At 41.0% G+C, this 27,042-nt stretch overlaps 1 protein-coding gene across 5 annotated transcripts in view; it reads left to right on the plus strand.

Moving 5' to 3' along the window:
• LOC128842976 (integrator complex subunit 6-like) overlaps window positions 1–25,934 on the plus strand; it is a 60,032-nt gene extending 34,098 nt beyond the window's left edge. The window contains exons 7-20 of one of the 5 annotated variants that reach the window (XM_054039387.1): window positions 1,338–1,501; window positions 2,906–3,058; window positions 5,079–5,211; window positions 12,095–12,189; window positions 12,933–13,043; window positions 13,969–14,019; window positions 14,832–15,047; window positions 15,484–15,607; window positions 16,231–16,373; window positions 16,744–16,975; window positions 21,792–22,184; window positions 24,355–24,448; window positions 24,910–25,287; window positions 25,654–25,934. In XM_054039387.1, coding sequence (XP_053895362.1) covers window positions 1,338–1,501; window positions 2,906–3,058; window positions 5,079–5,211; window positions 12,095–12,189; window positions 12,933–13,043; window positions 13,969–14,019; window positions 14,832–15,047; window positions 15,484–15,607; window positions 16,231–16,373; window positions 16,744–16,975; window positions 21,792–22,184; window positions 24,355–24,448; window positions 24,910–25,009 — 2,009 coding nt within the window. In that variant the 3' untranslated portion in view covers window positions 25,010–25,287; window positions 25,654–25,934. Of the gene's footprint in view, window positions 1–1,337; window positions 1,502–2,905; window positions 3,059–5,078; window positions 5,212–5,388; window positions 5,470–12,094; window positions 12,190–12,932; window positions 13,044–13,968; window positions 14,020–14,831; window positions 15,048–15,483; window positions 15,608–16,230; window positions 16,374–16,743; window positions 16,976–21,791; window positions 22,185–24,354; window positions 24,449–24,909; window positions 25,288–25,653 lie in introns of those variants that run through there. The other 4 variants (XM_054039388.1, XM_054039389.1, XM_054039390.1 and 1 more) reach the window with 4 other exon arrangements.
• Window positions 25,935–27,042: the final 1,108 nt, after the last annotated feature.

Below are 27,042 nucleotides of genomic sequence, written 5' to 3' on the forward strand. Positions count from 1 at the left end.
ATCTATCACCCTTACTTTCATTCTGAGCCACCTTTTCTCCCCCCCTGCCTTTCTCTCCTGTTTGCCTGCCTGCCTGCTTTCCTTATAACGCCTTTTCATCTACTTGGGAGAATGTTTTAGACTTACCCCCAGCATCCTGTGCAGTCCAAGTTGGCACTAAGCAAAGACCCTGACATCTGCTGGTCTGGACACTGGAGTCGCAAGGTTGCTCTTGTATGGAAAAGCAACTGAATGAACTTGATTGTTTGGGTTTTTTTTTTTTTTTTCTTTTATCCAAAGCTATAAAATAGTAGAGTGTACATATCAGCATAGCACAAAAGTGTCGAGAGAGCTCAGACTTGGCATGCGTCAAGGAAGCAAATAAATTCAATCCTAAACCAAGAGCAGCAGAAGTTTCTGGGGTGGGGAAATGTAGCAGTGTTAATGCTCTTCAAATTGTTGTACTGCATGCTACAAAAAATGGAGAAATGAATTGATCTGTAACAGAAGGGCATGTTCTGTCATACCAGTCAACCATTTCTGAAGCAAAGCAAAGCAAATCAAAAGCGTATACCTGTGACAAATGCTGGAAACTAGACTGGTAAGCTTAGCAACGCACTTGTACCTTGTTGAGCCATGTTCCAAAACCACATCTAGGTTTTGTGAAATAATCTGAGTTTATTTGAACTGTTTCAGTTTTAATAAAAAAAAAAATGGGGGAATGTATGTGAGGTAATAGGACATAATGCGTTAACTGATACAAAACCCTTAAACTTGCATTTCTGTGGAGGAGGAGGGAGGAGTGAAATGACTTACTAATAGGGCATTAGGAACTTAACTTAGACTGCTGAAAATTAAGACTGAATCTGTTGCCAATAGGGTACATTTTACACCTCTAAAAATTTTGTCTTTCCCTGGAGAAGTTTTCCCATTTAATTTCAACTAATACTAACACTATTTCCTGTACACTGTATCACTTTCAGTGAGACTATAAAATGTCAGTGATCTGTTTTTGTTGCCAGGACAGTGTTAGTGAATCTAGACTTGTATATTGTACCATTTTTAAAGCCAGTACTTAATAAACTTCATTTTGTGTAGTCTACTGTGCAAGCAGTGGTGCACTTAGTTGAATTGCTGTGTGACTGGAACAGGACTGTAGAATGAGGGCAAACGTTCTTAAAGTGACTTTAAATTATGCCATTTTACATGCTAATGTAGGTGTTCAGCACGCACAATTGGTGTCTTTGAAACAAATGGAATGGGACATTGGTTGTTAATAGAACTTCCTGGGAAACAAATGCATGCCATGTAGCTTTTTATTTTTCATTTTATTTTTTTTTGCTTTGTTTAAATTTTAGATGGACTTGTTGATTCATCCAGGCCCATCAATTCATTTGCTTCTCAACCGTGGCATAGTTGTCATAAACTCATTTATGTACGACCTAACCCTAAAACTGGTGTTCCTGTTGGGCATTGGCCAATTCCAGAGTCATTTTGGCCTGATCAGAATTCACCAACTCTGGTAAGTAAAACGAACTAAAGAAAAGGATTCCACATCTCCTGATCTGATAGAGAGCTCTTAAATGAACAGTAAATTAGTCTCTTACCCCAGGCTTGCTTATGGTCTGGCTTTCACTATAAAATGAATTGACTCTCCGTGATGCTGATTGGTGAAGACAAGTCTAGAAATTGCATTTCACATCACTTCTGGATTGGAAAGTTTATTGCAATAAATTTTTCATTCAATAAACTAGTTCTTTTAATAGTTCTTAAATATTGCAACAATCAGGCTTTAATTCAATATCTTTTTACATTTTGTGACAGTGGAAATGAAGTTTTCAAAATATTGAGTCAAAATTATACTTTGAACTAAATTATTTAAAGCGTTTAAAAAAAAATGGGGCTAGAAAATAGAGCCATGGAGTCTTAAACTATCTCAACAAGGGAGGTTAGAAGATGTGCATTTTTGATGTTCCTTCTTGTGGAATCACTCTTCCTGGTACATAGCAGCATTCCATGGATATGATTCTTCTCTTCCTAGCAGGGAAAGTTGTGGTTGGGAAGGAAGCAAATAATTGCATCCTCTAGATAATCGTGGGAACATGCAGCATGTGCTTGCTCTTTTCTAAAACATTCAGTCATTTTGTTGGTTATTGGCTTGACCTAGCAGCCTTTTTTTCATAGCTATATCACTTCTAAGTGGGCACGTTATGTTTCTGCACTTGTGCTATTTGCTCAAGGTGCTAGTTTTTCCTGGCGGGGAGGAATCACTCACTAGGGAACATTTTGAGCAATCGTATTGGCCAAGTGGCTATGCTCTCAAACACGGATTTCTGTGAACAGCAGGCGAGAGAAAGACTTCAAATTTTCTTTAAATCGTGTATTTGTGCGCTTTGTGGATTGACCGGGATTTAGGACTTGAAACATTTAAACATTTTTAATATTCACTACATTTTCCCCCCTTGTGGGTTAGGAGGGAATTGTGTGCCAGTGTTGTTCAATAATGTGTGAATGATTTTGTTAATAGTCCATTATCTTGATTCATCTGGATCACATGGTAGGAACTTAACCTTCTGCTATTGTCAAAACTCGATGATTAACTTGTTTGTTTTTTAAGTGTTGAAGGCTAGTGGGGAATAAAGGGTGTGTATGGGAGGGGTTGCATTACTGCATGTCAACTATTTGTTTACTGAATGATTTTATTCATCTGTGTTTAGTAATACAGCTTGACTTAATTTATTTAAAAGAATATAGTATCAAAAGTGGAACACTCTTAAAATATTACCTTAGATTGGAGCTGTATTAAATAAAAGAAAAAAGCAAAATTCTGGGTGGCAGGTACTGGCATTAAAGAATTAAGCTGATTATCTTTAACATCTGGCAGTTGGTGGACTCTAAGTCATGAATCTTTTCTTCCTCCTCTTAGCCGCCACGCACAGCTCATCCTGTTGTGAGGTTCTCCTGTGTAGATTGTGAGCCAATGGTAATAGACAAGCTTCCTTTTGACAAATATGAACTTGAACCTTCGCCCTTAACGCAGTACATCTTGGAACGAAAGTCTCCCCATGCCTGCTGGCAGGTATTTGCCTTTATTTGATGATTATAAATTTAATGGGAATCCCAGGCAGTGCTACGTTAATCTGTGTAAACCTGCAAGAAGGCAAGAGGTATGTTTGATGTTACACTGTTCTGCTGAGTTGAGGAAATATGTAAAGATGCTGATCTCCTCAATTCTGACTAGATTTTTCAAGCCTTTGAAAAGGTGATGCTACTTCAGACTTCATCAATTCATTTAGTTCTGTTTTGAAGTCATAGCATTTCAGTGGCAAATGTGTCCCCCAGGTTCCACACTCAGATGAAATGCAACTTGCCATTTGCGTGTTGGAAGAGATTATTGATTTCTATTAGAACTCTTATATGTTATTTAAGTGACATAAATTCTAATGTACTGTATGGTAAGTAGCAGTTTTAACTTCTCCCATCCAATTCACACCTCATGCTTAACGCACTGGATTGGTCCTGTGGAAGCCTTGGTGCTATTCCTGGCTTTGTCACAGGCTTCTTCTGTATGACCTGGGGCAAGTCACTTAGGCCTGGTCTACATTTAGGGCTTGTCTACACTTGCAGTGCTGCAGCGGCACAACTGCCTGGGTGCAGCTGTGCTACTTAGTGAAGAGGCTACCTACGCCAACGGGAGAGCCGTTCCCATCAGCGTGCTGCTCCGTCTCCCCGAGATGCAGTAGCCCTCCCATCGACATAGCACTGTCTATACTAGGATCTTACGCTGGTATAACTACATCACTCAGGAGTGTGGATTTTTGGGATCATTTTATTACCTAGAAAGAATCCAGAAAGAATTTGGAAACCGCATGGAAGTGCAGAGAGATGTTAACATCTCCTAACTTACAAATAAATGGTAACGGTAATTTGGAAGTGTAACCAACAATGAAACAAATCACCCTGTTGCCTAGGAAAAAAGTGAGGGAATGCAGTCCATTTACAAGCCAGTGAATTCCAAATAATGGCTTTAAAGCATGCTTGGATATCTTATCTGTCCCTCGGTCCCCCTGACAAAGGTTGTGAATTAATCTCTCTAGTTTATTTAAACAGCTTTTCTTGTCCCAGTTCGTGTTTGTGTCTGTTTCTCGAACATAGTACTCCACTCCATCGTTACAAGTTTAACCTCTAGAATATTGGCATCCTCCAAATTTAAAGAAGTGCATTTCTTAATAATCAGTCTTCTGAGGATTAATGCGGTGTTTGTTTACAAATTGGCAATATCTCCTTAGTTTGAGAGTGTGTGTGTCAATGTATTGAAGAATGAAAAATCAGGCTTGTTCTCAGTTGTGCATATGTTTTAGGGAGATAACTTTATAAATCAAATTATTAGAAAAATCTACTTGCAACAGAGATCAGGTATAGCCTGTTAAACAGTGTCTGACAATGGAGCATCCATCACTTCCCTTGAGAGCCATTAAATATAGTGTCAACAAATCACTAGAAAATATGCTCTGGAGAGCAATCCCACCCTGACGGGATGGACTAAATGACTAAGTATCTTTGCATCTCTGATGTGTATATAATTTACAAGTCTAAGGGCTTGTCTACATTACTGGCTGAATCAACGGATAGCAATCGATCCAGCGGGGGTCAATTTATCGCGTCTAGACGCAATAAATGGACCACTGAGCGCTCTCCCGTCGATTCCGGTACTCCACCAGGGCGAGAGGCACAGACGGAGTCGACGGGGGAGCATCAGCCATTGACTTACCACGGTGAAGACGCCGCGGTAAGTGGATCTAAGTACGTCAACTTCAGCTATGTTATTCACGTAGCTCAAATTGCGTAACTTAGATCAATTTCACCTTCTCTCTCTCTCTTCTCTTCTTCCCCTCCCTCTCCCCCCCAGTGTAGACCAGGCTTAAGTGCATGTCCAGTTTTATGTATACAGGTAAAATCAAACTCTGCAATTTTCTACAGTTTTCCCCTTCTCCTCTTTAAAAAGAGTAAACAATCAGATGGCACTTATTCTGATAAATGTGCAACTTTTTAGAATGTTTTGTTTTAAATATAACAATGTTTCTTATGTTCTTTATCAGGTATTTGTGAGTAACAGTGGAAAATACAGTGAACTTGGCCATCCATTTGGGTATTTAAAAGCAAGCACTACTTTAACCTGTGTAAACCTCTTTGTGATGCCTTACAACTATCCTGCTTTACTTCCTCTGCTAGGTAGGTAATACAGTACATCGGACAGCGTAACAGCATAAAAATAAGAATGGCTAATGTGCTGCCTAAATTTATCGGTTAAAATAATGGAGATCAGAGAGTATAGAATGTTGCAAACTCTTAACTATAACTTGGGAGGAGAGGATTTTCATACCCCCTCTCCTTTTTTTTTCTCTCCAGCAGAGGAGGAGAGCTACCTGCTTCCAGTGCATGTTTGATGCTGTTCACCTCCTAGACACGTAGCCTCTTCCTTAACCTGGAGTAAGCTTCAACCTCCATTCTTTTCCCTCATGTAGGATGTGGTATCTCCATTTTTTTGCAGTTGCTCTTGTGGCATCCTACTTGTGGCTGGAAGGTCAGGTGCAGGCCTTTTTAGGGGTGTTGGGGAGAGAGAGTAGCAACCAGCAAGCAGGTCTAGAGCAACGAAGCAGCCAGCATTTCCCCTCGAGGACCAAATGTTTCATTTTCATGATGAGCTTGCTTTCCACAGGCGAGATGATACGAGAGAAGTGGTGCATGAATAGGCCCTGTAATAGCTATAGTGTAAAGACTTTGGTTCCCATGGCAAAATGCTAATGGCAGAGGGAATTGCTTCGCAGGTGCTATTATTTCTTTTATTTATAGAGCCAGTGTGTTTTAAAAATTATACAAAATAACAGTGAAGATTTAGGATAAGGAAATACTGAACTTTAAAACATTATTTCTCGTATTATATGGAACAGTCACGTACATTATTCTGGCAAGAAAAAGGTGCAAGAATGTTTGTTTATATTCTTAATACACCTTCTCACCTCACCATAATCCACCAGCAAATCAGCACTTCTCTTAGTTGAAAACATGAACTCATGGCTTGTATGTCAGCCTGATAATGATTCCAATGCCTAGGACTTGGCGTTCAGTCTAAAAGCGCCTGCTTTCTGGGAGCTGGTTGCTACCAAATCAGATGAACTGCCACTTCTATTGCAGATCTGCTAGTCCAGCAGAGGCCATTGGTGGATACAAATAAATGTGGTGTAGTCATCTTGATCTGCCACTTCTTCCCCCACCCTATTTTCAGAGGTGAAGAGTCTTCCCATTTTACAGGAATGTAAGAGGTGCCGCTGCAACATGTGCAGTGCTGTTCTGCTGCTCACTACCTCAAGCACGTGGTGTACCTTGTCTGTAAAATTAAACTGCATGGTGCTGTTTTAAATGACGGGGCAGGGCTTTTCAAATGCATGAGTCGTAAACGGGATGTTTACCATGGAGCTACAGTGATGACACATCCAGTGCATGTATCTTGAGCTGTTTCTTATCACTGTTTTGAACACTTCCATCCATGGAATGGGAAGCTTGGCGAAATTAGGTCTAGTGACAGTTCTGCATGAACCTAAAATGAAAGCTTTTTTTGCTGAATTTATATCCTCCGATCAATGGGAGAAATTGCCAAGTACTTAACCAACTGACAGTACACTCTTAAATATTTCCAAAGACACTTCTAAAGATACTTGACATCTTTCATATGTGGGTTTTTTGTATTTAAAAAAAGAGCAAGAAGACTGGTTTGATTGCATAAACCAGTCTTTCCTTTTTCTGATCAGCAGGGGTTTGATGTTCTACAGGGGAGAAGGAAGAGTAACTTACTTTGGTCACCCATGACTTGTCTTGTTGCTCTAAGAGCTATTTTAATGTTTCCTGTGTCCACCATTCTATTGGAAGAGCTCTGCATCTGGGGAATGAGACAAACATTGATGCTCTGAGTGGAATGCAGATAAACTTTCCCCCCCCCCTCCCCTTTTTTCCATGACCGTGGGGGGAAAAGTTGTATAGTACAAGAAGATAAACTTTATCTGAACCACCCTATCTAATTTATTGCCCCCCGCCCCGCCCCCCCCCCCCCGTCTGTCAAGAAGTTTTCAAGACCTTGTGTGTTTTAAGTGTTGCTAGTTGCTTACAAGACCATTCTTTCTTGCATTCGTTTATTCCCACTGTTCCATTGGTGGGTAAGGGAAGGCTTTAATTTGACATCCTGGAACAAGTATTGCATGAGGAAGCCTGTGAATACCAGTGTTAAGAACGCTAAAGAAAATGGAAGATTTTGCCAAGTTGGTGAAGTGAATTGCTGGGACCAGTGACTAGAAGATGTACAATCATACCACAGCTAGAGACGTGACCACTTATCTTTTTTTGCTTCCTCAGGAGCAGAAATGTGGATTCTGTATCTGGCCCCCAGCTTAGCGTGTGCATGCTTCAGTTGCACCTGACGATAGGCAATATAGGGGCTTATTCATGGCAAGGAATGTTTGTCTCAGTTTTAAGACATGGACTCAGGAATCTGAAGCTTTGCAGGGAACCACTGCGTGCAATTGAGAGGTGTGGCCATTCCTGGGAGAGTGGCGCCAAACAGTCCATTGTGATGGTCTGATCTGAGCAAGTTAATAGTATTGGTGTCTGGCTGACAAAACTCTGGTCTGTAGTTCAGAAGAGGATGCCCTTGCGCTTACAAAGCCAAAGAGTGACCATGTGGGATGTACTAGTGCATTTGGCACATGCATACTCTAACTCCTGCTTGTACTGAATGCCAGAGAATCATGGTGTTCTAACTTGGCAGGCTATCCACTCTGAAGACCAGAAGAACACCAGAATAGCAAGTGCAATCCTTGTCTGTTGCTTCTCCAAGTTTCTCCTGGCAATAAAATACAAAAATCTGCCTCTGAAGGTACTTCTGCTCCTGGATAATCTCTGGTTTACCATGATATTACATGTATTGGGCCCAGGGACGGAACTGTCATGTTTTCTGATCCATCAGAATTTTAATCCGATGACTGACCTATGCTTAGCAACTGTTTCTCTTGGTAATTTCTTACACCAGTTTCTAAATGTCTTCTCCTAACAAAGAAACAACACCACTGAAATGGAATCATCAAGGCCATTGCACTTACAGATCTCGTCCCATGTCTGCAGAAGAGTAAGCTAATTGAAAAGCCAAAGCCATAAAGCATAAATGAAGCCAGGGATTTAAAATTGGAACACAGCAAAGATCAAGTATATTGATGAAATCTAGGGAGTTAGCTTGGCTGAGCAATTTACACAACTCTTTCCTGGCTGATTCTAGTCACCGAGGCACTAATGTGGAGGGCAAGCTTTGATGAGAGAACAGGGCCGTGGATATTCTTCTGAAGAGTCATTGGAGGTGATGGAGAAATAGCAGATAATAAAATATGCCAAAAGGAAATCAATTCAACCCCCATGATGGTGCTTACACACACTGGAAACTGAGCAGTTTGAAAAGTGTAGGTTTTCTGTGGAGAGCCTGTGACTTGGACCAGCACAAATGATGCTCCCACAGACTTCTTGAGCGATTGCAAGAGGTGATTTTTATATTTGAAAATCCAAAAGCTGCCCCTTTCTCCCCCTGTGAGCTAAATGAACTGTTCTGGCATAGTATCACAGAGCCGAATACTGCTTTTACACTAGTGGGAATAGGGAGTACTCTATGATGGATTATTCCATACTTACATAACAGTGCCCTTGATTGGACCGTCTGTGGGGATGGGCATGCCATGACTTTTGGATATAAAATCACGAGCCTCTACTGCATAAATTAAAGCAATGGTTCTCAAAGCCGGTGCGCCGCTTGTTCAGGGAAAGCCCCTGGTGGGCTGGGCCGGTTTGTTTACCTGCCACGTCTGCAGGTTCGGCCGATCGCGGATCCCACTGGCCGCGGTTCGCCGGTCCAGGCCAATGGGGGCTGCGGGAAGGGCGACCAGCACATCCCTCGGCCCGCGCCGCTTCCCGCAGCCCCCATTGGCCTGGAGCGTCGAACCACGGCCAGTGGGAGCCGCCATCGGCCGAACCTGCGGACGCGGCAGGTAAACAAACCAGCCCGGCCTGCCAGGGGCTTTCCCTGAACAAGCAGCATACCGGCTTTGAGAACCACTGAACTAAAGGACCGTGTCCATTCGCTCGAAGGCAGTAGAAGGCTCATAAATGTCTATACGTAGATTAGTTGCTAGAGGGGAACAAAGTCTCACTTTCACAGGTGTAATTGAACAGAACGACACACTGTAATAAAGGATGCAGTGTTTTTCCTTTTACCTTAATCTGTTAAAACATTTTTATATTAACTTCAGATTATGCAAACTTGCTGTCACACAGGATGCCCAGATAATTGGGATCCTACTGTATAACTAAAACTGACTTTTTTTGCCACCTTCTTGAGTTAGAAGTAAACCAGCCTCCTGATCTGTCACTAACACAGAATTTTAAAATTCTCTAATTTTTGTACCTTGTCTAAACCTAGTAAAGAAAACAGACTGGTCAGTTTCATCTATGTTTGCAGTCAGTCCCTAGTCACACTTGGGTCTCTTGAATTATTATAGTATTAGCTTGCAAACGTGTGAACCCATCCTAAGGTTCTAAGCCCCTCTTGTACAATATTCAGTGCCTTCAGCTCCCACTGACTTCAGAAAACAGAGAGTATTCAGCATCCTGCAGGTTCTGGCCCACTGTTTGCAGGAGAATAGCTGAAGACAAATTTGATGCATCTTTAAAACAAATATGATGAATAGGGTTGGCTTAAAATCTTTTTGTTGATAATAAATCTTAAATTGTGGCCCTTAAGTGCTTGAGAGTTTCCTTTTATGAAAGGAACAGTATAACTGAATTGATGTGAAGTTTCTTTACATAGAGACTGGCATACTGCCCTGGCCAAACACCATGGCAAAGTACATTTCAGAGGCTTAAAAGCTGTAACGACTGGCTTGAAATATGAACATATGGAAATTCAGATAATTTCACACCGGTGTTGCAAAATTGTCATGAGTTTTTAGCAGCCCAGAGCTTACTGCTCCCCTTATCACAATTATGAACAAATGGATTATATTGGAACTCTTCTTGCCTTAAATTGGTCTAAGATAAAGGCCAAAACAATTAATTTATCCCCGATGTTGGAACTTTCTCTTGTAACTCATTTGCCCTGCCCTGCACTGTCCTTCCTTGAAATAATGAGGGGACAGGAGGGATAGAGACCAACTCTTAAGTCCTGCCTGAAACTTGTAGCCATTTTCTTTCTTATTTGGAGGGTAGGAATTGTTACAGTGGCTGTCTATTCTGCACTGTTGTTGGCAACCCTATCGGTGAGGCCCTGAGTGTAAACAGAATGAAGGTTCTGCAGCAACTCTTAAATGTCTGTGTCAAAGCTCTGTTTACATTTCACACAATCTGGTTGAAACAGCATTTTGAAACTCGGGTATCCAAACATCAAAATTCTCAGATTTTGCTCTAGTATGGGTACTCTTAACTAGTTGGGCCAATGCATATTGTAAATATTAATCCTACTATTTATGAATGGCTACACCATCAAGCTACATGTACTTTATATTCTTAAATATCCTCCTTTATAGAAAGGAACTAATGCAGTAATAAAATATTTCATTTGCTTATTGTGGCCGATGTTTCACACTACAACTTTGATGTCACGACACTAAACACTTTTCAGTTTTTTGTCTCTTCGTTGATTTAGCTGTCTGTGTCTGTGTGCAATAAAATATATAGCAACTCCTGAAAGAATCACTTGTTTTCATAGCGTGCATACTACCAGGACATTGAGTTCATATAAATGAACGATATGGTTAAGTTTATTTGAAACATCAGAATATCACTATGAAATAATTAAGTACATGTAAACATTAACAGACTTCTTCACAATAGAACACACAAGGATTGTTTTGTATTTGCAATAAACCTCCGATATCCAAGCATAGGAAGTTCTCACAGCTCTAATTAGATAATACTGCCAGTTATGAAATGTGCTCAGATTAAAACGGAACCTTAACTCCTCGGCAACACTCACCCCAATTGCTTCAGGCCAGAAAGTAGAATAATTGGAGCAGCTGTAGTGGGGTATTTTTTTGTCTGACACAGAATTCATTTAGATTGGAAAATACTTGTAGTTAAGATGGGTTTGAATGTGAGAAGATAGAAAATATGTGAAACATCTTCCATTTATGCAGCGCACTGAGCAAGTAAAATCTGCCTCTTCAGCTAGATCTTCCTGAAAGTTCATCAAGGAGAAAACCCTTTCCCTGCCCTGTCTTTTCTTCTTACAACCTCCTTCTGTACGTGTCCCTGTCCCCTGTAGCCCTGCCCAACCTCCTACTGGATGTCTGTTTCCCCATCTCCTCCAAACTCTCTAGCTTCCTTTCTGCCAGCGTTCTGCAGACCTGCTGAGCAGAGATTATGAAATCACAAGTTGATAATGCAGCATATGGACTAATCCAGAACAGCACAAGAATTTTGAACTCTACATACCCTTCAATAGCAAATGTTTGGAGATTGTGATTACAAACTACAAGCGGTCCAGCAGTACAGCAAATAAATATGTCGTAGGGCTTTCTCCTGCTGCGATACGCAGCCACGAGTCCATATCTTTCAGTTTATCACAAGTCAAGATTGAACCTTTAGTATAGCTCGGATGCCTGAAAGCTTCTCGAAATATGAGAAACAGCCAAGGTTCATGTGGATTGGTTTGATCTGTTATGGGGAATCCTTACTTTTATTGAGGAATTCTGATAAATGGTCCGAGGAAGATAAAGCTGCTGTGATACATATATTCTCTCCCTTCCTCCAGTTGATAGTTGTGTGCAGTATTTAAACGGCCCTGTTTAGTTTGCTTGTGAGATATAGGCAACCTCCACTGTAAGGCTGCTGTAATAATATCCGGCATGGTTTCCGGTGTCAAAACTGTAGCTACTATGGAGGATGCAAACCCTTTCAATCTAAGATTAAGGGCAATTGTTGTGGGGAAGCCCCCTGGAAAAACCCCCCAGGAAAACTGACTTATTGCAGTGTTGGTCAAAAGTTAGTGTTGGGGCTATGTAATCAAATCTTGTTTTCTCTGTTGCAGATGACTTGTTTAAGGTTCACAAATTTAAGCCAAATCTGAAGTGGCGACAGGCTTTTGACAGCTACTTAAAAACAATGCCTCCTTACTATGTATTGGTATGTATTTTTTCATATTTTATGTGTAGAAATATTGGTGGCTGATAACTAGAATTTTACGTTCCGTTTTTCCTAAATTTTGAACACTAACTATGAACTTTTAGTTAGTAAACCTTTTGTGTTTGTTTTATGTGTGTGTCAAGAATAGTACTTTTTTTTTTAATTCCCAAGCATGTTCTGTGCTACTAGCAACAGTAAACATTTTAAGATTAATTTTAAATCTGGCACAATTTAGTATTAGAATCTGAAAGTGTACTTTAGATTGAATTTGCTTTGTCAAAAGTGAATTTTAGACTTTACCATTGTAATTAAAGAGTGTGCAGATTGTTTACGGTTATTAATGTGTGTGAATTCCTAGTCCTCGGGAAAGTGATACCAACAGAACTGGCCTGACCAGACAGATGAGGGTGGGCAACATAAGCTTTTGTACGTAGCTTGGGCAATGCACCTCTATGTGGACTTGCATCATCCCGGCTAGTCTAGTACTGAGCCTTTGAGTGAAAATTGCCAGTGATGCCATATTGCATGGTGTGCTGGGATAGTGGCATAAAGCCCACTGCAAGCTAGCTAGACCACCAAACTCATGACACATGTTACTTGAATAGACTTGAACGCTAGTTTCCAAAAGCGAAAAGCTAGAGCACTAAACCATGTGCCCTAATTTCCTATAACTTATTTTTTAAAACTTTTTTTTTTTTTTAAGATTTATTCTCTTACTGTTGTGTATTTTGTTTTCCTTATAGCCATTAAAGAAAGCCCTAAGGATGATGGGAGCTCCAAATCTGATATCAGATAATTTAGATTGTGGACTTAGTTACAGTGTTATCTCTTACCTTAAAAAACTCAGCCAACAGGTAGTATTGATAAAACCTTTGCAATTAGAAGTGCATTGATTATTATTTAGTTTGTGTTCAGATTATAAATAAATTAATCTCTATGGGGTTTTCCACTGTTGGATCATACTTTCTCTATAGCTATATGGATGAACCCCTAAACCATTTTGGAGCCAATCACTGTGGCTTCTATAAGTAGTAGAGTGGGATGGGAAGGAGAGTTTTTTGTGTTGTTTTTTTCCAGCTACCTTTTAAAGCATCTGTTTGATTTCTACTCTAAAGATGGTTGCCAAGTAGACTTGGTATTTCTACTGCTAATATTCACGATGGCTAAAATAAGTTGCTTGTTCTTAGCCACTTTAAACTGTGCCTCCACTGGAGACTGAGGCAATAAGTGTTTATTTTGGATGTGCATTACTAAAATATTTAAAGTTTGGCCATACAGAATAGCGCTCTTGCCTGAAAGTTGATATTAAAAGAAGAGTTTTACATGAGGCAGGGTCCTCTGGCTTCCCCCCATTCAGCTCCCTTATCTTCCCATCAGATGGGTGGGGGTGACACAGAACACTAAGCAAAGCAAATCTGTACCTTCAGTTCTTTCTTGAAAGTTCAGCATGGAGAACACACTTTCCCTGTGATGTCTTGCTCCCCAGTCCCCTTCTCTCTAAGGCCCTTTGTCTTCCCATGTTCCAATAGAGTGAGCTGTTACTCAACATCTTTTGGTATTATTCTAATAGTATCAAATTATTTAGAAACGGGTAATTTAAAAACCTATGGTCAGCGTTGGGGAAGTAATGCAGTTTTAAATATAACAAAAACCCCTCCACCTCAAAAAATGAATAGTTTCAAGCAGGCTTCTGACATGATTGAACCTTCACTAGATGTAAATGCATCTGGTGGCTTTTTGATGAGTGTTTGTACAAATTCTTATGTATTTGATATATAGGATCAGCATGGCTTGAGGACACTATGTAATGTTCACAGAAATCCACAACAGGTGACCAATAAAAACATGTGCATTATATAGATACTGGAATAAAGGCAGCTAATATCTGAAATTCTGTGTACTTGCTTTGCCCTTTAAAATTAGGGAAGAACTCTTAATGAATTATGACGGAACTGATCATAAAAAAGGAAGTTTCTTTGGGGGAACAAGTTGTTTTCTTGTAAATATGAAAGTAGATGCATTTGAACTCTTGGGAAAAGTAAAAAATGCTTACCTTACGCACCTAAGTAAGATCACCCATTATCCAATAAAATCCCATTGTAAATTTCTGTGAAAGAGCAGAAGTAATTTGCTTTTCTTTACTGACTAACTTTTCGTAAGGAAGCAAATTGCATGCAAATTTTTACTTTATTTTTTCAGTCTTGTTGTCCCTGTATAGTGAACTTTACTTAAAATAAGTTGTCAAGCAACCCCAAAAGTCTGAAATCGTATAGTTTTTGTGGCGGGATAACCCTGCTATCTTAAATACTAGTATCACAGTGTGTTCTGACTTCAACTCAGATTCTTCCTTTAAAGAAAAATGCCTCTGTGATTTTCTTCGTTTTTATTGCTGCTGGACTTTCAGCAAAACTAGTAGTGTTTGTAACCCCTCTAATTCCGTAGCACTAGCTAAATGCAGAAATGTTCTGTTTTGGCATAGTGCAGCATGGTTGCCTAGAAACTGACTCTCCCTGGACATGTAATTCTCAATTCCTTGAGCAGTTGGGAGTCAAACTATAGGTCTGTTGACCTCTTAAAGTAATTGAGAGTTTTATACTTATACTTATTGATTGTTTCTCTAACACCATGTAATTCCGTTTTAGACAAAAATTGAGTCGGAGCGGATAATAGGTTCGGTGGGTAAGAAAGTTCCACAAGAGACTGGAATTAAAGTGAAAAATCACTCCAGTGGCCTCTCCCTGGTTCATAGCAGGGATTTTAAGCAGCTGCTGCAAGGGATCACTGGTGACTCTCCATTGAGACTGGCTGAAATGAATGTTAAAGAATTTGCTGGCTTCCATATAGGACTCTTAAACAAGGTAAACATTATACTGTGGGTGTGCATGACTATTGTCTCCTTCTGCTTGTCTCTCACATAATGTAATTGTTCTTAAAAGCTTCTTAATTCCTTTTACTATACATAGAAGTTACTGATACCACAGTTTAGGCATACATATGGATAGAAAAATAGATAATGTTTTTCTGCAGATGCTTTGTGGATCTGTTTGAAAGTATAAATGAACAAAGACTAATCATTTTAAAGTGACAGTCTTTGCAGAAAGATACATCTGGTAGTTCCGGAGTTTGCATGGTGGTTAGTTCAGTGGAGCTGAGAGCACTAGTACTGATATGTATCCTGTAGAGATCGTGCTTCATAATAATTTTTAAACATAGTTAAAATCCTCCATTGTACGTTCTCTCTGTAGATGAAAATGGTTGGCTTAATTGAAATGTGTATGCTTGGTTTAAAACTAGGATTTGAAGCCACAGGCATTCAGAAATGCTTACGATATTCCTCGTCGCAGTCTTCTAGATCAGCTAACTAGAATGAGAACCAATCTGCTGAAAACACACAAGCTTATCCTTGGACAGGATGAAGGTAAATAGCTACCTTTCTCTTGCTAACAGTGAACAACTGCACTGGGGTTATTCTGAAGTGAGTTGCTGTGCTCCAGACGTGTGTGTCTGTCTGCATTGTGTGCTGGGTCACTCGGATGCTGTTTAGAATGCCTGTCTTCTTGCTGGGGAGTGGATTCAAAAGGGGCTACTTCAAGCTTTTACCCTGGAGGAGAATTCAATGCTTGCTTTAAATTTTAAACACAGGCTTCAGGGAGAGCTCTGTGGCAGAATTTTGTTTTTCTTTTTGTTTTTTGGTGACAGTGCCTGAGGCTGGGATGGGCATGCTATTTCCAATTTGCCTACAGCAGCCCTCCTTAAAGCTCGTGCTCACGGACACTTCACAGTGGGGCCTGATAAGGATGAGGTTGGGATAAAAGTTGGTTGAATGATTTCTCTTCATCCCTTCTGTCCAAATCAAGTAATAAATGTAGCTCTTTGACAGCCTTATCACTCCTAGTGCTCCATATCAGTCTTCAGCCCCATAGTGGCACATACGAATACATAAGAACATAAGGGTTAACGCTAGTAATCTAAAATGTGTATGTTCTTTATATCATCTTGGTCTAAAAATAGACTAAGTAACGCTATGCTGTTCCACTGCAGACTGCCTTCACAGTGTTCCTGTTGCTCAAATGGGAAATTACCAGGAATACCTGAAGATGATGCCTTCTCCCCTTCGGGAGATTGATCCAGACCAACCGAAAAGGCTTCATACATTTGGCAATCCTTTCAAACAGGATAAGAAGGTAGGAGGAGCAACATTCCTGCTTCATTTATAGTTATTTTTCACCAGTACATGATAGGGCAGGCTCCATAACGTTTTCAGACAGGTCAGTGGAGAGTGGAGTTATTCCTCCAACTTCAGAACCATTCTCATTCTCTAAGTACGTTGTCTGAGAGAATTGGATACAAAGGCTTGTGTTGCTTTTGTAGTAAGTGCTTTCCGTTCTAAGCTGCTCTGCATTTGAAATACTGCACCTTTATATTCGACCTGTCTGCATTGTGTTTTCGGATAGCTACAAGGAGTAGTAAAAGCCAGCTGAGTTGAGGAGGCTTACTCTAGTTATATCAGTGGAAAATCTCTGTTTCAAATAGAAATTTCTGGTCTCTTTTCAGGGTATGATGATTGATGAAGCAGATGAATTTGTCGCTGGGCCTCAGAACAAAATTAAGCGTCCAGGAGACCCCAACACTCCAGCATCACTAAAGAGAAGACGCAGTATGTCGCCACTGTTGAGAAGACCACAGTCACCGCCTGTTGTAACTAATCATGTTGGCGGGAAAGGACCACCCTCTGCTTCGGGATCACCATCTTATCCTAACCTCAAAGCCATCCCAGGTCACAAAGGTATGCTGAACTGCAGTTCATAACCCTGCCTGGGTTACAGATGAAAGTACCAGTGCAAGAAACCATTGGCTACCTAAAGGAGTTTGTAAAAGGAGGAGAAGGGTTATGTCATCATTTTTACAAGTGTTTTTAATTAATTTCAGTGAGAAGATTTTAGTTTCTCCTCTGTTGGTCTAAACAAGTGGGCTATTATTAGAGCTGGTCAAAATCTTTTTGTTAAAGCAGTTTTGATGAAAAATAGTTTTTAATCAAAAACAAATTTTGGTGCAGGAAAATTTCTAATGGAAAATCAAACAACTTTTTTCAGTTAAATTTGGTTTAATTTTTTCATTTGGAAAAAACAAAATTCATAGGAAACTTAGATGAAAACTAAACAAATAAAAAACTATATTTTTCTTCCTGCTTTATCGTTTCTATTGAGCATGCTGAGACAGAAGAAAACTGCTTGCTGTCTTTCTAAAAGACGTGCTCTTGTTTAGCCAGAATTTATGAGCTTGATACAGGAATTATTGGGTGAAATTATATGGCCTATGTTTTATAGGAGGGCAAACTAGTTTATAATAGTCCCTGCTGGCCTTAAAATATGTGAATGTTGGTGACATACCAAGTATACTTAGATTGGGGAACCTCAGAATGGCCCGGTCTGTTCTTTTGACATCATATGGCTACTAATTTGTTTATTCGGTGTTCCTTCTTTCCTGACATCTAAGATCTGAAGATGGAAAGTACAATTTAAAGTTTGATACCTTTGTAATGGTCCCAAGGTGCTATTGTGATGCATTAGCTTGCAGATCATTACTCAGTAGAGTAGATTTATTCTGAGTCATTGATTTGAGGAAAGACTAAAATTATATGTGCATGCTTGGCTAAATGACTCCTAAAGGGAAGGAGGAACAAATCACCAAGAAGAGTGTAAACAGCAAATAGGGGAATTTTATGGAGATAAAATTGGGTGCTCTGGGCTGGGACCGAGGGGTTCAGAGGGGTTCAGAGGGTGGGAGGGGGATCAGGGCTGGGGCGTGCAGGGGGCTCAGGCTCGGGGTGGCGCTTACCTGAAGCAGTGGCATGTCCCCCCTCCGGCTCCTATGCGGAGGCGTGGCCAGGCAGCTCTCTGTGCTGCCTCATCTGCAGGCACCATCCCTGCAGCTCCCAGAAGCAGTGGCATACCCCCCCCATGGCTCCTATGTGGAGGCACGGCACCGGCCATGTAGCTCTGCACGCTGCCCTGTCCGCAGATGCCCTCCTGCAGCTCCCATTGGCCACGATTCCCAGCCAATGGGAACTGTGGTGGGCAGCGTGCGGAGAACCACGTGGCTGCCCCTACACATAGGAGCTGGAGGGGGGACATGCCGCTGCTTCCAGAAGCCACGTGGCAAGCCCCCAACCCCGTTCCCTAGCTGAAGTACCGGAGCGGGACAAGCCCCTGACTCTGCTCCCCAGCGGGAGCTCGAGGGCCGGACACGGCCCACAGGCTGTAGTTTGCCCATGCTGTGCTAGATGCTGTACAAACACAGAACCAAAAATGGTCCCTGCCCCAAAGAGCTTACCGTCTTGATGGAGGGGGGGAGGCACTTCTTGAGAGCAAGGAATAGAGAGCTTATTTTATCTCTATATTTGGCACTGGTACAACCATTGCTGGAATATTGTCTCTAATTCTGGTGCCCACAATTCAAGAAGGATGTTGATAAATTGCAGAGGGTTCATAGAAGAGCCATGAGAATGATTAAAGGATTAGAAAACCTGCCTTATAGTGATAGACTCAAAGAGCTCAGTCTATTTCACTTAACAAAGAGACCATTAAGGGATGACTTGATTTCAGTCTGTACGTATCAATGGGCACCTCAATACTTAACAACGGGCACTTCAATCTAGCAGTGGCTGGAAGTTGAAGCTAGACAAATTCAGACTGGAAATAAGATATACATTTTTAATGGTGAGAGTAATTAACCATTTATCAAGGGTCATCATGGATTCTCTATCACTGACCATTTTTAAATCAAGATTGGATGTTTTTCCAAAAGATCAGCTCTGGGAAATATTTTGAGGAAGTTCTCTTGTCTGTGTTACACAGGAGGTCAGATTAGATCAGCGTTTCTCAGGGGCTTTTCCTGCGGCCACAGCCTTCTGAGTGCTGATTGGGGGTGGGGGCGTGGCACAAAGCAGCAGCCTTCCCCTGGGGCTGCCAGGAAGGTTGGGCCCTGCCCCCCTCTGGACAGGGCCGGCTCTAGGCACCAGCAAAGCAAGCAGTTGCTTGGGGCAGCAGATTTGCAAGGGGCGCAAGAATCCAGCAAGGGAGCTGAGAACCAACAGGGGGCCCTGGGAGCTGTAGTTCCTTGGTTAGCTCCCTGCCTATAGAGCCAGCCCTGGAGCAGGGAAAGAACTACATTTCCCAGCATCCCCTTGGCCACTAGCAACAGGAAAGGGTGGGGGAAGGAGTATGGAACTGAAATCTGCAGCTTGCTGTGAATGGTAGGAACAGAGCCAGCTCTAGGTTTTTTGCTGTCCTCCCCCCCACCCCCCCTTCCTCCACCCTGGGCTCCCCCTGCACCCCTGTATTGCCCCAGCCCTGGACTCTCTTCTGCCCAAACCCCCTGCTGCCCCAGCTCTGGCCCCCACCTGCACTCCCCTCCCCCCCCCAGCCCTGGGCTCTCTTCCCCCCCCCCCCCAACCTCCTGCCACCCCAGCCCTGGACTCTCCCCCAAAGAAGGAATTGGGGGGACTAAATGGACTGTGCACCTCTCTATCTGAAGCCTAGCAAGGGAAGTATGTGGATCCCACTAGAATTTAAAATGAAAAGTAAGGGAGGGGAGGCTCTGGACCTGGGCAGCTTTAGATACAGTACCAGGCACTTAGGAGGATTTCCACTTCTGAGCCATGGAAGCAGAAACTGACTTTTCCTTTCCAGATAGAGTTAATATTCAGAAAAGGAATTTAGCACCTGCCTTCCAGATTTGAACACCCTCAAAATTCAGGAGTGCTCAAACTCAATTTGGGCAACTGTTACTTCATTTCCCCCAAATCAAATATACTGATCCACTGTAACTTGCTGTAGAAAAAGTAGAATAAATTGAGCAAGAAATGCTTCCCAGTGGTTATTAGGACTGGAACTGCTATTTTCAACAGCCATTGCTTTTTTTTTTTTTTTTTAAAGTTTGTTTTATTTGTTTAAAAGGAAGACCGTGATAGTGCATTCCTCATAGAAACAAAGAATGGAACAAAAGAATAATAAAGGCACCTCAACTTTTCCTCATTTATGTAGGACAGTTTTATAATATGCATCCAGATATCCTCCAATCACACAAGCTGAAAATTGTTCCACTTTACGGCAGTTCTGTAACCATATGGGAACCAATCCTGTCTGTGTTCTGTGCACATCCAAAATTCCTGCTGAATGACCCGCCCTGGGAGCGAGTTACCAGTGACCCAGGGCTGGGGCGGCAGGAGGTGCAGTTTTTTTGGGGGGGGGGGAGGGAGGAGGAGAGCCCTGGGGTGGGGAGCAGCCAAAAAAAATTTTTTGCTTGGGGCAGCAAAAACCTAGAGCTGGCCCTGCCTCTGGAGCAACAAACGCCAGAGAAGCAGACAGCTGGTGTGAGTTCCCCATCACCCTGGCCCCTGCTGCCTCCCCACCTTCCCTTCCAAGCCTTAATTTGTCCTCTGATTTGCCAGGCCTGAGTAAGTCTGCAGTTAAAAGTGATATGTGTATGTTTACTATCACTTTTCACTACCTCCCAGCTAGCTAACAAGTTGGCTGCTGTGAAAAGTGATATTAACAAACATACAAATATCACTTTTCACGGAAGCAGACTTACTAGCTAGGAAGTCCAAAAAAAAAAAAAGGGGGGGGGGGGGCGGGCAAAAGAAATAACAAAAAAGACAACATACAAAGCACCTTACTTGTTTCTATTCAGTTTAGGTCTAGTAAAGAATAGACAACTGTTCATTATTTTTATCATCGAGTCTGCAAAAAAAAAAAACCCTACATAAATAAATTACTATGATTTGGTTATGTATATGTGCATATTTATTTGTTTTTCCCAAAGTTAATTAAGTATTTTAGGAAAAATTGTCATAGCGGCCACCAGCAAGAGTTGGTGGCCACATTCTCAGGCCACCAAAAAGTTTGTTGAGAACCCCTGGACTAGATGATCACAAGGCCTTCTGGCCTTGGAATCTATGAACCCATGAGATGAGTAAGATGGTAGAAGAGTCTCCCAAGGGGAGTGCTGGAAATTCCATCACTTCAGAGCAGCGGTCCCCAAGCTTTTTACCACCCCGTCCACGTGCTTCCACCTCCTCCCTGTGCCCCCAGCAGCAAATGGGAGCAGAGCTGGGATCTGGGGCCAGAGCAAAGCTGGTGGCAGAATGGAGCTGGGTGGTGCTCCCTCCCTGTCCCCTGTGGGGGCTGGCCCGGGCTGCACACACCCCCTTTCCCCCCAAAATAAAGATCCTCTGTAACTCCCTAGGGGGCTGCTTCCCACAGTTTGGGAACCACTGCTTTTGAGTTAGGGCTTGTCTATCCAGCTGCTTACGGGACTGCATCAAAGTTCACTCCAGAACTTTTAGTGTATAAGTCTCAGGGTCCACGCAGCTGGCCAATGTGCAGTACATTCACACCCTGTTTTCCTCACCCTTACTAGCCATGTAAACATTTCCGTCACAGTGCAGCATTGTCCCAGCATTGTCCTTTAAAAGACTAGGAGTTTAAGACTAGATGACCAAAGAGGTCCTTTCCATTTCTTGTTTTAAACGCTATCTCCTGTAGATGCTTTTAATGCTAGAGTTATGGACTAATTATGATGCATAATTTAACTTACAGATGCCAACAGCAGTGTAGTTCAAGATGCTAATGGAGGGAAGAAGGCTGAAAATTGTCAGTCACTGGACAAACAAATTGACGGATTGTCTACACAAATGGTTTCATCCGTCCCTGCTGCTACGGTAGATGATGATCTGTTACCGAATGACTTGGACTCTTTGCCTGATGAATTCAATTGCTTAAGTGAAGATGGACTGGATCATAAATCTGCTACCAATGCACTTGTTAGAGGACCTCTAAATTACAGCATGCCTGTTGATGACCAAAAAATGGTAGTGGAGTCAACTTCTGGGACTGTGCCAAACTCATTGCAAATAACACCTACTATGTTGGAAGGAAACAATGCTGATATCAAAATAAAAGTGATGAAGGAGGTTCGCAAGCCTGGAAGAAGTAAGTATCAAATGTCTATCTTGGTATGGCCTACTTAAAAAATACAATTCATTACTTTAAATTACATACAATTTTATACCCTTAGATTTGGAATTGCTGCATATACGGTGATTTTTTGGGGTGTTTTCTTGGACTGTTGAATAAATGAATTGGGGTGTAAGGGTGGTAGTGGTGGAGAAAACACTTCCTAACATTGTTGGACGTTGAATGTAATTTAATGGGAGCAGAACACTTAAGGTGCAGCACCTTTAAAGGATACTATTTTATCTAGCACTAATAACGTTTTTGAAACTATAATTCCACATCTAAGACATGCTTCAAGAAAAATGGACTGTTGGGTTATTTGAACATATGAAGTCTGATATTTTGTTGTGCTGTGCTGTGCTACACTTGTGTATGCACGATGCACTTTTGCTGCAATACGTCCCATATCCTTCAATCTTCTGTCCCAAAGGGGAAGACATATGTAACTAGCACATGTTTTGGAATGTTCCATAATTGGAACCTTACAGTTGATGGTGAAGTGAAATGCTTATTTTTTTTTTTTTAATTAAACATGAAAAGACTTTAACATCATTAATGGAGAACATGGATAGACTTAAAAAGAGGTGATTTGAGTCTTACAAATCTACTAGGACCTGAGTTCACAGTTCTGCTTCCAAAAAAAATTTAATGATATCCCCAACATCAAAATCCTGTGAGGAAAAGCAACTCTATCCTCTGCTTTTGATGATTGTGGTTATGCCATCCTTGCAGGACAAAAACAGCTCCAGAGCTTACGTTTTGGAGGTAAAAACACTTGAATAGTATATTTGAAGTTAACAGTAGAACTTCACTGGTCAGCATATCTTATGATTCACACACACTCCTACTCTTCCCACTTCTCAAAGATTGAATAGCAGCAGGCTGCTGTAGTCGACTAAGAATTAATTACTTCTCCAAATTATACTACAGAACCTTGTACTAATATATTGTGAATTATGATAGAATACAGTAATTTAAAATAACCGAGGACTCTTTTTAATGCAGTGTTTTTGGGTTCTGGTAATTTGTTTGCTTACTAATTCCTCAAACTGAGGATTTTTCAATGGGTCTTTTTGTCACTTATGCAAATTGAGGTTTCTGCAACATAAAAAGTTACACACACTTATTCTGTTAATGATGTAAGACAGTAAGCAACCTTTTGTTTTTAAAAGCATTTCAGTTCATCTTTAACATATAAAATAAATTGCACCTGAGTAGCTGAGTGAGGGTTTTCTTTGCTTCCTGTTTGGTAGAGGATGCCAGTCTAATCCTATTGTTATCAAATTTGCATACGGTAAATGGGGGGACTTAGATTAAAACCATATATTAATCTACGATGAATCTTCTGCCAAAGCTGCTTGCTTTTCGAGTTGACGAAGTATTCCTGAAAGTGAAAAGACCAGTAGCAATGGCTTAAACCAATCCTGGGTCAGGTTGGTAGAAATCTGTTTACTTGTGACTCTGCCAATGCACCCTGGTCCCAACGTGTCATTCCTCTGCTGTTCTAATCCTGGATCTGTTAATCATGCCAACATGTGTAGCTTTGTAATATGGCTAAATAGTAGGGAAGATGAGAGCACTGCCTTTGGTTTCACTTCTGATCTAATCTAACTGCTACACAGTTCTGCCATGTGATCTTCGTGCAATGGCTAAAATAGCTTTCATAAATTTTGGTTAAGTGGCAAATGCTTCATAAATGGAGAAGCTTCTGAAGGAAGAATCTTAACTTGCCTGCACAAGTCGAGTCTTAAACATGCTCCCAGAGATGGCCTGCCCAGCGTAGAGTTGAGGCTCATTGACAGTTTGGCATATGTGCACAGTTTTGTGGTGGATAAAGTGAGAACAGGCTAGTTTTACTGCAGAATCCTACGTTTTCCAGTGACCTTTAATAGAATTCAGCCTCCCAGGTGCAGCACTTGAAGTCAACCAGTACTTCAGTAGCTTTTAAATTCTTGCTATCAGCCGCTTTCTGCACACAAAGTAGGGTTCTGTCTTTAGCCTTGCATATATTTTCAGACATAGCAGAAGTGCAAAATTATGAGCTTCATTTCTTCCTTTGGATGATGATCTTTATTGAAGCCACATTTGAAAGATTCGTTTCTTAAATCTGCACTCTTGACTGACACAACTATTTGGATTATTTTAGATTACGAAAAAATCTTCGCTCTTCTTGAGGAAGTGCAAGGACCTATGGAAATTCAGAAATATTTCATTGAATTTGCTATCAAGGAAGCAGCAAGGTTTGTATAGAGACTGCAAAGGAATATAAAACCCAGATTAAATTTTTTTTATTGCAATCTTGAACATGGCAGTAAAATCAAAACTTTTCCAATAATATTATCTTGGTTTTTTCTATTCCAAAATATTGGTCATTTAATGAACTTTGTTAGCAAATAAGTAACTCCATAAGAAATATTGACAGATTGTCTTGATTTACCATAGCTCTGTAGTGTTGTAGATTTTTAAAATGTAGAAATGGGTCCTTGAAAAGACAGGGTTTGAGTTTGGGCCCATCTCTAATTTAAAGTACTATAACGAAGTCAGAAACATACAATAGATCTCTGACTGAAGATGTAGAGAAGCTCTGGAAATGTGATTTGTATGTTGAATGGGCGACTAATATGAAAGTCACTTTATTTTGGAAGGAAAAAATGTAATATGAGCTAAACCAACATTAAATTACTCCCCCTCTCTTTCTTAGGTTTAAAAAACGGGTCTTAATACAACACTTAGAGAGAATACTAGAGGAAATAGAGTTCAGCAGTCTACCCAACAGAGTTAATCATGTCAACAGTAGATAACAGTGTACCGGCAAGACGCACACGGATCAGGGATGAGTTTGCTGTGCCACAGAAGAATGAAGGAAGACGTGGCTGATGCCCTCACCATCGTGGCAGTCAAGTGATTTTACTGTCAGAGTCTGAGAAGAAGCAGTGGAGCTTTAACTTTAAGAACCTCTGTCGGCAGAAGCTGGGCTGTAACCTTAAGGATTTGCTATGAAAGGTGTGGCTTTTTTCCTGTGGAGGGTGCTATTCGCTCAACAGGCTGAAGAAAATAACCATTGCTGCCCCTCCTGCAGGTGATGAGAATTTACTCATTTGAACATTGTCATTATAGACATTTACGTTCTGTAGGCAGCAGGTTGCATTAAAAATGGGGCCTGTCAAACACGCACACTGTCTGCACTCTTTGGAAAGATCCTGTGTGTTCAGAAAACCTCCCAAAAACACCCATGTGGTAATATTGCATGTTGCCACCACAGAGACAAGGGTCTTGTTCCCAGGAACTGATAGCCATGCCTATAAACTTGAGTTTCAGTGTAGATTGAATCAGAGTAAAGAAACTGCTATTCTGTGTTAATGAAAGCTAAAGACAGCCCTGTGACTGTTACCACGTGATGGTCACTAAACAATCTACCTCAGACTCTCTTCTGTTTTGTCTACAGACATTATGAAAGTGCACCTGAGGCTTCCCAGGTCCCCGACTTCAGTTCTCTTTCATCCTGTGAGGAGGACGGAGATTCTTCAGGTGGCCTTGGCACACGCTGTGCTTTGGAAGCACTAAAAGGAAACGCTTTTAAAACGTGTATTTTAATGTTCATACAAAAGAGATTATTTTGAACAGTATTGTTACCAGATCACTAATTTGATATTTTAACTGTATAAAAAGAATTTTTGGAACACGTGTATATATATAAAATAAACCATTTATTAATTTTTAATAAGTGCATAATCTGACTGAGGAGTCTTTAGAAAGAAGTGTTGGTTCCTCTGACTGGTACAACCAGAAAAATAGTAATGTTTCAGTAGATCATTGTGATTGAGCCGGTAAGAACTGAGTGCAAATATCACAGCAACACTATCCATAAATTCTTTTCCCCTCAGTCACAGATCATGGAAATAGCTGCTGAATTTGTGTACTTCCCAACATTTTCAGTTTGAAAGAATTCTCTGTACAATCCAATTAGACTTGGCAAAACCTCTGTAGGAAAAATTGGCTTATCCAATGTAAGGTTGTGTCCTGGGACGTGTCTTAAATGCATTAGGAAGTCCCCTGCATATCCAAAACCTCGCTTATCAAAATTAATATCTTCCCCCATTTCATTCATAAATGGCTGTGCTGTAAGTTGACTGTCGAGTTTTAAAGAACAAATTTGGACAAAAGAACATCACTTTTTTCATGAATACAAAACAGATGGACCAAGACGACTGCAACACCTACAGTCAAGTAGGCTTAAAAAAAAAAGAGAGAGAGAGAGAGAGAGAGTACCAATTATATGCCAATAGTAGGTGGCTTGTACGACAAAGGACCTGGTAAATATTTGGTTAATATTATAAAGTAGGAACCAAACCAACTTCAAGCAATCCCATCTACAATGGTTGTGTTTTTGAAGAAGGGACTGAAGAAGAGATCATCTTAAGTATCCACAAGCTTTTACCTTGCAATAGACGTATACTTTGGAATCTGGCCATCCAGGCAGAATGTGAAGGAAAATGGATTTCAGCTGGCAAGTCTATACTTGGCTACAAGCAAAGAGTTCCCTTCCTCCCCCCCTTAACAGAAATAGTCTTCCCTCATCTGCCTCCCCACTCTGAAAGATGCAAGTTTGCTGTTACACCTTGATAGAAAAATACCAACAATGAGACAAATCCACCAGCAGCAAGCCTTCACTATGGTAGAAGATAATAAAGGGCTTATCTTCACACACACCTTGTGATAACAGTAACTGGATGTATGCTTAAATGCTGCCTCATGTCTCTCAAAATGGTGCAAGTGCATCTTTTCAGGATCTGTTACGGAAGGTTGTCTGTTTTCAGAAGACATTAATTCCTAG

Source organism: Malaclemys terrapin, chromosome 9 (assembly GCF_027887155.1).
Source record: "Malaclemys terrapin pileata isolate rMalTer1 chromosome 9, rMalTer1.hap1, whole genome shotgun sequence".
In the NCBI taxonomy this organism is placed as follows: domain Eukaryota; kingdom Metazoa; phylum Chordata; order Testudines; family Emydidae; genus Malaclemys; species Malaclemys terrapin.